General features: G+C 39.6%; 1 protein-coding gene across 2 annotated transcripts; it reads right to left on the bottom strand.

Moving 5' to 3' along the window:
• Positions 1–629: 629 nt before the first annotated feature.
• On the bottom strand, positions 630–9,353 carry LOC308400796 (lysosomal amino acid transporter 1 homolog). 2 transcript variants are annotated; one of them, XM_080888766.1, is made up of 8 exons: positions 9,217–9,353; positions 8,523–8,895; positions 8,285–8,414; positions 8,041–8,128; positions 7,040–7,149; positions 6,844–6,945; positions 5,384–5,569; positions 630–2,442 (listed from the first exon to the last, which is right to left on the bottom strand). In XM_080888766.1, the coding sequence occupies exons 2-8, from the start codon at positions 8,723–8,725 to the stop codon at positions 2,326–2,328; spliced, it is 936 nt and encodes a 311-aa protein (XP_080744892.1). In that variant the 5' UTR covers positions 8,726–8,895; positions 9,217–9,353; the 3' UTR covers positions 630–2,325. The 2 variants fall into 2 exon arrangements, with proteins under 2 accessions (XP_080744892.1, XP_080744893.1); XM_080888767.1 differs by having other exon boundaries at positions 8,285–8,410.
• Positions 9,354–10,481: the final 1,128 nt, after the last annotated feature.

Genomic DNA, 10,481 nt, shown 5'->3' with positions numbered 1-10,481 from the left:
GTTACTGTAGCTGTCTGATCGACTCTGTGGCATTTTGTATGAGTATAGCCTGTACACTTCACAATTCAGCCTGCTACTTTACGTCACCCTTAGACACTAGTGCCCAGCTTCCAATGGCAGCTATACAAAGCTATGCCATAAAACTGCCTCCACTATGAGCCAATTTTTCCTCCATACTTGCCTCTTTCCATAATTCTGGTATAAATTTATGTTGTTATTCTGTCCAAATATTTTTTTAGTCTTTTTCTCCCAGAACTGCTACTTCAGGCTATTTTGGATGTTTTCTAGCAAAGTCTGCTTGAGTCAGTGAAAATGGAGGACTGTGCATAAAATTGGCTGTAATTCATAAACAGTTAATGCAACATTTTGATAAAACCCCTTGAAGTAGAGCTGAAAGCCTGCATTTCAATCGCATCTCGAGTTTTGGATTTAAAATCCACTGTGGAGGTGCACAGTTTCGTTCAGCAAACTACGGACATGATTGAGAAGACATTGTAAACTTGTACATTTCTGTGACTCAAAGACAGAACCTTCAAACTTTGATGTGAAATTTGAGACCAAATTCTTGATTTCTTTCAATCAAAACAGTACATAGTATATTTTAGAAAGATACAATGGAGTTATTTAAACTTGGCATAATACACATTTATTAAAAGGCAACACAATGGAAGATTAAAAAAGGAAATAAAATAAACCCATCTCAACAACTTATATATATGCTCCACAGTCTGTAGCAGCAAAATATATTCAATACAAAAACAATCAGAGAAACAGGAACATTTTGAAAATACAATAAATCACTAGAAGTACTGAATTATTAGTGAAGAAGTTATTATTGCATATTTGCAAATGAATTTTCTCGGGCTAGTACTGGGACTAATGACTAATGGTTTGTTTGTTTTTTAACACAAAAAGATGCCCACACTTGCCTGAGGTAGAGAAATCTGCAGAACTGAAGTTAAACAGATGATCAGGTTAAAAGTGACTATGCCACATACATGTTGTATGAGAAAACCATCTGTCAGAAGAAAGAATATAATTCACTAGTAACTAATTTACTATGAATTAACTAATATTATTAAGACTATTATTATTATTATTAGCATTAGTCTAAATCAATACTTACAAAAAAATATAATCATAAGATGAAACCACTCATCTATTAGTACACCATTTTTTTCCTTTCTCTCCTCTGTTGTCATCTATTCAATTAGCATTAGTTCTGGGAACAACTGTAAAGAAGCTAATAAGGACACGCTACGAAATAATGCAAATAAATTTGGCTTGACAAGAGCATACTCTCTCCCACAAACCCGATGACAGATTAGACACGTGGACTAATTTTATAATGCTCCTATTTTTAGATAACGTCATTGAACGCGTCTTCTTTCTTTTTTAATAAACGTTATAACATTTTTAAAAAGACAATGCCAGCACACGGAAACTTAAGAGAGGACATCTGCAGGGAGGTCATAATCAGGGACTTGGAAGGACAAACAGTTCAACTGCTGTTTTTAAGAAATACAGTTTCTTAAGTTATTATCTACTTTAACAATCTGATTCACATTAGCTTAAAAACAGTGATGTGTTTATGCAATGCATTTATATTAAGACTATTAACAGTTTTAAAGGGTACACACTGTTTCTCCTGGTGGACAACAAAGAGAACGCAAAGCAAAGAAATCCACTAGTCCTTAAACATTAAACACGAAAAATCCTTTTCACATTATATAACACTATCAGATTCACATTAAAACATCAGAGTTGGTTCTTTTTATCCCAGCGTTGTCTCGTATGGCTGTAAAGGGTTAGCTACAGGGCCACAAAGTGAGATAAGACCAATGTAATTCCACACTTCTGTGCTTACTAGGGGAGTATTTGGAAAATTTGCTTTCGTTGGCTTTTGGTGCTGATACCTACTATCTTAAAAAATATATTAATACATCAGGTTCCGCAGATACTGGCAAAGGTTTCATTTTAGAAATGGCTAATTGGTTTTAAGAGCCCTATTTTAAACATGGAAGCTCACTGATTGCTTTTAAATATAGTTTTTCCATCCATAAACAAAATCAAGAGGTCCAAGTGCAAAAATGACCCAAGTCATGCAGGCAAGCCAGACTAAAGAGAAACTATGGAAGAGCTTCTAAACTGGTAGTTAATCTCCAGTGTTAAGGAAACTGTTACCTCCTCTTTCTTTCTTTATTAACACACTAAACAGGAGATTGTCCTCTTGTGTGCAAAGAAAATGAGACTCATGTTCAGCAACCCCTGAGAGCTCCAAACAAAGACTGATAGTCCAATCGCTGCTGGTGTTTGATCTCTGTCCTACAACACTGTCAGCTCCTCTTCCTCACTCAGAAGAGGTTCCACCTCTGGGATATGGCGTAGCGCACTGCTTTTGGCAGAAATGTTCTTCCTGTACATGATGAACTGGGCAGTTACCTGATTCGGTCAAGGGTTGTACGGACACTGTAAGTTCAGACATTTTACAACTGCAATATCAAAAAGGTTGGGACGCTGTGTAAAATTGAAATAAAATCAGAAAGCAATGATTTGCAAATCTAATAAACCCATATTTTATTCACAACACAACGTGGAAAACATAGCAAATGTTGAAACTGAGAAAATTTAGCATGTTAAGTAAATTTGAGGTCATTTCGAAGCAATGACTTAGCAGCTTTCTATTCCTAACCTTAACACATTTATAGATTCATGTCAGCCCGCTGTCATGCCTCCACACGTGTAGGTTCATTCCAACCTGCTCTCACGCATCCGAACGCGTAACATAGTAACGATTTGTCACAGTCGTTGGTATGTTACACATTGGGATGAAAACCTGTTGAATAGCAACGTGACTGGGTATAAAAAGAACATCTAAGAGACTGGTGTTTCTCAGAAATGAAAAGACTGGCAGCAGCCAGTGCTACCCCTCAGCCTCTTGGCAGACGCACCTATGGTATGAATGTTAAAATCCTACGTCGCCTTGTTCTCAAGTTATCGCACTCACATGATTTTCCTCCCTCTGACCTTGACCTTAAGGCTGAAGTCACTGAAAACCTACCAACCTACTAAAATCTGTCTTTAAATTATGAGAGAATTTTAGAATAATGTTACTCAGTGTAAAATAGTGAAGACTTGGAATATCTTATCGTCTAAGTATCATCATCAAAAGATTCAGAGAATCTGGAGAAATCTCTGTGTGCAAGAGACAAGGCTGAAAATCAACACTGGATGCTTTTGATCTTTGGGCCCTCAGGCAGCACTGCATTAAAAACATGATTCTGTGATGGAAATCACTGCATGGGCTCAGGAACACTTGCACAAATCACTGTCTGACCACAGTTCACCATGATATTCATGAATAAAGATTGTAGCTCTGTCATGTAAAGAAGAAGACTTATATGAACACCGTCTTCTCTGAGCCAAGGCTCATTTAAATGGTCTAAAGCAAAGTGGAAAACAGTTCTGTGGTCAGAAGATTTCAAATTTCTTTGGGAAAACATGGAGTAGAGGGACCAACGTCTTTTTCAGGGAAGTCCTAGCAGATTTCAGCAAATGCTAAACCACATGCTGCTGCCATCACAACAGCAGTTTCACAGTAGAAGAGTCCAGGGGCCCGTTCTTCGTACCTCGCTAAGTAAGTTAGCTGGATTTGATTGTTGACGATTTCGCGTGATCTTGGATCGTTCGGTTCCCCGAAGCTCATCCGGGACTTGCTGCCATAGCAACAGAGTCGTAAGCGTAAACCTGCTCGGGAGCAGGTTTACTTTATGTAAACAGGATTAGATCGCGGCCACGCAGGTATGTCCGCTTCATTTATACGAAAGCAACAGCGATATTCCACCACTGTTTCACCATAAATAAATAACATCAATGTAACTAAAGATAATGCAGCACCTGATCCTTTTATTGATGTCACACAGATACATACAGGTCATTTCCTAAAAAAGGGAAATGTACTATTAACATTCTATTACATGTATGTGATTATTACAGATGTAATTCATATTTCAGAGTAGCAATTGCAAATTACTTTGTGTAATCAAGATGAGAGACCACGGCTATAAAAGCGAAGGTGGATTTGGGAAGCCTGTCGCAGCCATGTCCTGTCTGTATATGCGAGCCACCCATTGCGGAAGGTGCAAGATTGATAAGGAGAGTCCTCAGAATTCAGCGTATATTGCGGGACAGACAGGATCCGTTAGCTCAGCGCGACAGTGTGCTCATAGAGAGATATCGATTTTCCCGTGAGGATATTATTTACTTAACCAACTTGTTGACGAGGGGGTGCAGGACCACCACCTGTCTTTTTTTTGCTCTGCCCTTTTCTTGGTTGCTGTTATAAACAAACAGATCATTCCAGGGTCTCTTTTCAAGAGACGAAAAGCAATATAAGAGATAAATATTACCATTCTGTAGGATATTCTTATATTTCACTTTTACTTGTTCCCATGTTCTAGTGGGTCCTGTTGTGGCTCTAATGTGAAAGGGGATATAATATAACATATTATAATATAATATAATGTAATATAATATTGGATAATATGGTGTGATATGATAAATCTACCCTACCGCCTACTGGTGTTGGCCAGAGGGGCCGATGGCGCGATATGGCAGCCTGGCTTCTGTCAGTCTGCCCCAGGGCAGCTGTGGCTACAACCGTAGCTGCCTCCACCAGTGTGTGAATGTGAGAGTGACTGAATAGTGGCATTGTAAAGCGCTTTGGGTGCCTTGAAAAGCGCTATATAAATCCACTCCATTATTATTGTTATTATTAAATTACTTACGAGTTTAATTTGTCAGCAACTTTCTGCCAGCCCTCTCTCCTTGCTTTTGCAGCCTTTGCAGTGTTCCCTTGCGTTCTGATTAAACTCTGAAACTCCTGAAATCCCTCACTCAAGAGTTCTTGCTCTGCTGCCGAAAAATACCGAGCCGAGCGCGCTCCGTCGACATTTTCGCCGACCAATCAGAGGGTTGCCGATCAATGTTTCCACTATCGATGCGTAGCCCCTTTTACGACACCCAGTGATGTCACATTACTGCGTCCAGCTGTACTAATCGTCAACAGCATGTGTGTTCGGGGAACCGGATTAGCAAGCTCACGGTTAGCGCGATGGTTTGGTCTTGGATGTGTCATTTGATCTTGGATGTAGTGAGCGACGTACGAAGAACGGGCCCCTGGTGCTGAAGTGGGACGGTACACAGTGGTAAACATGGACATTAAACTCTAAATTCAGCTTATTTTTTCCTGTAAATAATAAACCATTTAAACATTTGACATGTTCTACTATCAAATTTGCAATATTACCCTATTATGATTTATCGGGTCAGATTTTGCATTAAGTTTGTACAGTTGGGCTTATTATTATTATTTGAAGGATACAAAACAGTCGAGTATGAGGACTCCCAGGCTGCCGATGAGCCAGGCCAGATGTTTGACGATGAAGTTCTGTTTGGAGCCCTTCAATGCCGGAAGGACAACTATGACGCTCAGCCCATACGTCCCATTACCCATCATGGCCAGGGCGAACAGCAGGTAGGAGGTGCCCTCTGTAGACTGTCGCTGGAACTAGAATAGTTAACAGATAATTAACAGACAAACAAGAAGCACCACAGCAGTCTTACACTGGGCTTATAGCGACTCTTATTGTTAGCAGGGATGGCCAGAAACATTTGTCTGATTGGTCTCCCACAGCTACAGCCGGATAAAAATGGCAACTTTCCCTGTAACGATGTCTTATGTGAAGGTTTAAACTTTGCCTCGATGTCTGCTGGGATACCTCACCACAAAAGAAGAAAAAAGGAATTTAAACAACTAAACAACAAGCGTAATTTAGTGCTAATTTGGTGGAGTTGGATTTTTCCTGGCCTCTTTATAGCACCACCTGTGACAACAACTCCTGGTTTCATGAAGCCCCCCCACACACAAAAACCCAGAGTCACTGTCAATGAAAAAAAGAGTTAAGTACATGTTGTTTCACTTACATTAATCTCAATTCAGTGGACTTGCACTCCAAACAAACAGACACAGAGAACCTCAACAAGATTAAAGGATAAGACTAGATTTATTGAATTGCTTTATTGGTATCAACAAATCCCCAAAAGAGATAACAGCCAACAGCGAATTCATCCTACTAACAAACAGCAGGAAGCATGTGTGCTTCACATAAACAGGCTGGCTTTGTTCATCGCATCTATCACTGAAAGGATGAGGAAAGGCAGTATCCATCCGATATTAAGAAACCAAAGACACATTTCAACCTTGAAAGATAAAATGGAGTTTTACACTCTGCTGTCGCTGCTAAATTCAGTCCGTCCCTGAAGAAGTGTTTAGCAGCAGAGTATGAATATCCTGCTGATTATTCCCCCACAATGTCAGGCAACAAGTGAGCGTATGTGAGAGAAACTCTGAAGGGAATCCTAAACAGCAACAGTTTTAATTGTTTTGTAGACTTGGAATGACATTTTGGACGTGCTCTAACATGTTTACATTTCCACAGGGGCAAAAGCGACCTAAATGATTTACAACATCATGGGAGTCCATGTTTTGTGCCCAGAAGTCTCTCTGGCACTAGCACGCTACTGAGACAATCCCCTCTGGTGATTAATCGCTGCAATCGAGCCAATGTGTTTCTTCAGCACAACAGCGCCATTGTCTTCAACGCCTGGCTTTCATTTTGACACACATGCAGTATTCACAAATATCCATACTTCACCATCTTCTCCATCCCCATTTATGACCAACTCATACATAGTAATTTGAGCTTTCCACAAACCTCCAATCCAAACACACAAACCATGTTTCTGAGAATAAAGTGAGTCAAAAAAAAAAAAGTTACTTACATTTTTATGGATTTGTGGAAAACGGGAGCAGAGGTAGAAAACAGATGCCAAATATCCACATACATAACCAGTGATTTCCACTGACTTGGAGCTGGCTGGACTCTGGGTAAGATAACAGTGAAATAAAGAGAAAAGAGTTAATGCTGCACCTACGGAAGAGTGGGTAATCTCAAGTGGAAAGGTGTTTGCGTCTTACCTGAGTGTTTAAATGTGAACCGTTGTCTATAATGAGCTTGGGTAAAGCCAGGAGTGCTAATGTCCCAGCGCCACACCACATGAAGCACACCCACTTCAGCGCGGGATTTTCTAAACGACAAACACACACAAACTCAGTAACAAACGTATCCAGCAACAACAAAAACAGTACCTGTAGGTTCAGTCTTGCTTAGGCAACAGTATAATTAAGATTACTACCCAATGAAGTTTGCAGAGCAGTGCAAATCAGATAAGGGCAGCACGACAGATGTTTACACTGACTACACAAACATTATGTAGGAGTAGGATGATAACTGGATATAAATAACTTGAATAACTATTGTATAATATTAAACCCTACTCTACACCCCTGCAAGGTTTTATCACAACTCATTCAAAACTTTTGGAGCTATAAATAAGACACACGGAAACATTACCAAAAACACAACCTCCTTGGTGGAGGTAATTAGACATTCACCCCATTTTTCCATTAGCACTGCCTGAATTCTTACACATTGTTAGACACTATAGGATCACACAGTTGCTGAAGATTTGTCTGCTGCATGACCACGATGCGATTGTCCAGTTTTATTGAGCCTATGTAAACTGTATCCTCGGTTTCCTGTTCTTAGCTCTGTACTCGGTGTGGTCTTCTGCTGCTGCAGCACATGTGCGTCAAGGTGAAATGTGCTGTGCATTCAGAGATGCTCTTCTGCATGTGTTGTTTGTAATGTGGTTATTTTATTTGTCTTCTTATGTACTCGAAACAATCTCTTTTATCCATTCATCTGCTGCTCACTGGATACTTTCTGTTTTTTGGACCATTCTCTATAAACCCCTGAGATGGTTGTGATGGAAAATGCTACATAACAAGTGCACAAAAGTCTTGCGTTACCCATCACTTCTTTATGTTATAAGACTTTTGCACAGTGCTGTATTTAAACCAGGCATCATGCTTTGCCAGAGGTTTAACCTAAGAGCAGAGACGGTGTCAGGACTCACTTCTGCTGGAGCTGTTTTTGATCTTATAGTAGAGAAACTGGGAGACGAGAATCAAGTCAGTGAAGATGTAAAACACCACTGTGACAACCTGAGAGTGGGACAAATCAAGAGAGAGAAATGTCAAGTAAAATGAAAAAAAGAAAATCAGTATCAGGATAATGACTATCCCTTCAAAAGCTTGATAGAGATTCACACTGCACAGCCAGCAGACCTCAACCAGCCAGGCTGAGTTGTCTGTGTTCACCTGAATGGGCAGCTGGCCAGTGAGATAGCATCCAGCGAAGCTGGTCAGGTCTCCACTGAGGAGGAAGACGAGAAACCCAAAAGACATGGCCTCCTCCACTTTTCCATTCCGATAGGCCTCATAGACCTGCCTGGAAAGACCCAGCAAGTCAGATTAAAGACAAATATAAGACATTAACATTTCTGACTGGCTGAGCTGGTTGCACGATAAGCCGACAATAATCAAAGTAATTACTCACGGTATCGTGGACAACAAAAAACAGAACATGGATATGAGTCCTATCACAACACTGCAGTACTCCCAGATGTTGTCCACACATTCCTCAAGCAGGTAAAGGATCCATGGTGTCCCGTTGACACACAGCGGTCTGCCCTGAGATGGAGCAGTCCAGTTGTTGATGGCCACATCTGCACTCTTGCCTGGAAAACGCCCGCTGGCCATGAGGAGAGACTGATTTCCTCTACCTCCTCCTCCTTTTCCTCCTACTTCAACTTTCTAAGTAGCCTGGGTGTGTTTTTGTTTTGTCAACAAAGCTAAAGCCTGGAGAAAGCAGATTTATGTGGCACCACTACCTGCCTGTACAAACAGACTTCTTATGTCATTTCTCGAGTCTGAAAGACAGAAAAATAAAACAGACAGTGAGCAAAACGAACAAAGAAAACTGTGGAAGGTACAGAGGAAAGAACATAAAGTGTTAGGTCCATCCCAAATCAGTAATTACGTCTACATTTTAAAAAATACGTCAGTAAGCGATAAGTTTGCTCATGGTGCACGCTCAGTCTGGCCTACCCACGCTCACAGCTGTCCAGAGAGCCACTTGTGGTGTTTATGTGGACGCAATCATGCTTCAGGCTAATTTAAATGGATTTGGAAGAGATGCTAACAAACAAACAAACATACAAAAAACATAATTAAGTTCAGTGACCGCTCACCTGACTAAAACGGACTCGTAAAAGACTCCAGGCTGTTTGCTAGTTTGTACAAACTTCACCAGCATCCTCACACGTTCAAGCCCTTTGAAAAAGATTACGGATAGCTTCTCCGTCCACCATCAGCGGTCTCCTGTGTGAAGCGGGCCAGGATAAGATGCAACATCCGGTGCGAATTCAAAGTAAAATCCTCTTTGAGGACAATTTAATACTGCTTGAGAAATTTACAATATAATGCCAGGCTATTTATTAATTTAAAAATAATATCTCTTTTTTTGTAAACTGGGATACTTAATTTGTATATATTTATGTAGAAAACATTTTTTCAAAGTTGTACCCAGGTACGTATTTACGAAAACAGCATACGCTATAGCAAAAGTCATGTGTGTTTTTATTTCAATGCCACAGTAGAATGTATTTTCGTGTATAATATACAAATACATATTTTTGACGTTAATAGTTCCCATTCATTTCTCATGTACTTCATTCACGTATCGCTCCATGAAGTAGATAAAATCATGTGCTTTTATTTTGAAGGCACCGCAAAATGAAGTCTCACGCCGGACGCGATGCCTGGGAAAATACCACCATCTACTGACCAGAGCAATGAATGAATGACGTCAATACAGTGAAAAACTATATCGCCTTTGCTACAAGCCTTTTCCTACGGAAGCGTAGAGCTGCCACCCAGGCAAACGTGAAAGTTTTTATAACGTGAAAAGTTTATTGTTCTAACAAGATACTTTTCCTGTTTGTACAATATTCTATCATGTTTGTACAATATACTTTTCACGTTTGAACAACATAATATCAACAATAACGTGATATTATGTTGTTCAAACGTGAAAAGTATATTGTACAAACATGATAGAATATTGTACAAACAGGAAAAGTATCTTGTTAGAACAATAAACTTTTCACGTTAAACGTGATACACTTGTATTTTTCTTTTGCCTGGGTGGCAGCTCTACGCTTCCGTACTTTTTTTCCTTATTACATTTTTATATTATCAAAAACTAATGTAAACACCAGCATATACAATACAACCATCATCACACAACTAATAATAACCCACCTGTAATAACAGCAATAATATGCTGTAATATGTTTCAGTTGAAGTACAATTTGGCACTTAATTTCTAATCCGATATGGGCATTTCAGATTAGTTTTTATTGCTTGAAAGTGTTGAATTGTAGTTTAGTTTCTGTTATTTTTAGTCTCAATTTTAATATTTACTTTTATTGTATGAATCAGAATCAGAATCAGA

The sequence above is a fragment of the Rhamphochromis sp. 'chilingali' genome (genome assembly GCF_963969265.1).
Source record: "Rhamphochromis sp. 'chilingali' genome assembly, chromosome: 8".
Lineage (NCBI taxonomy): Eukaryota > Metazoa > Chordata > Actinopteri > Cichliformes > Cichlidae > Rhamphochromis > Rhamphochromis sp. 'chilingali'.
Note: the sequence above shows the minus strand (reverse complement) of the source record. Positions and strands in the feature narration are given on the sequence as shown.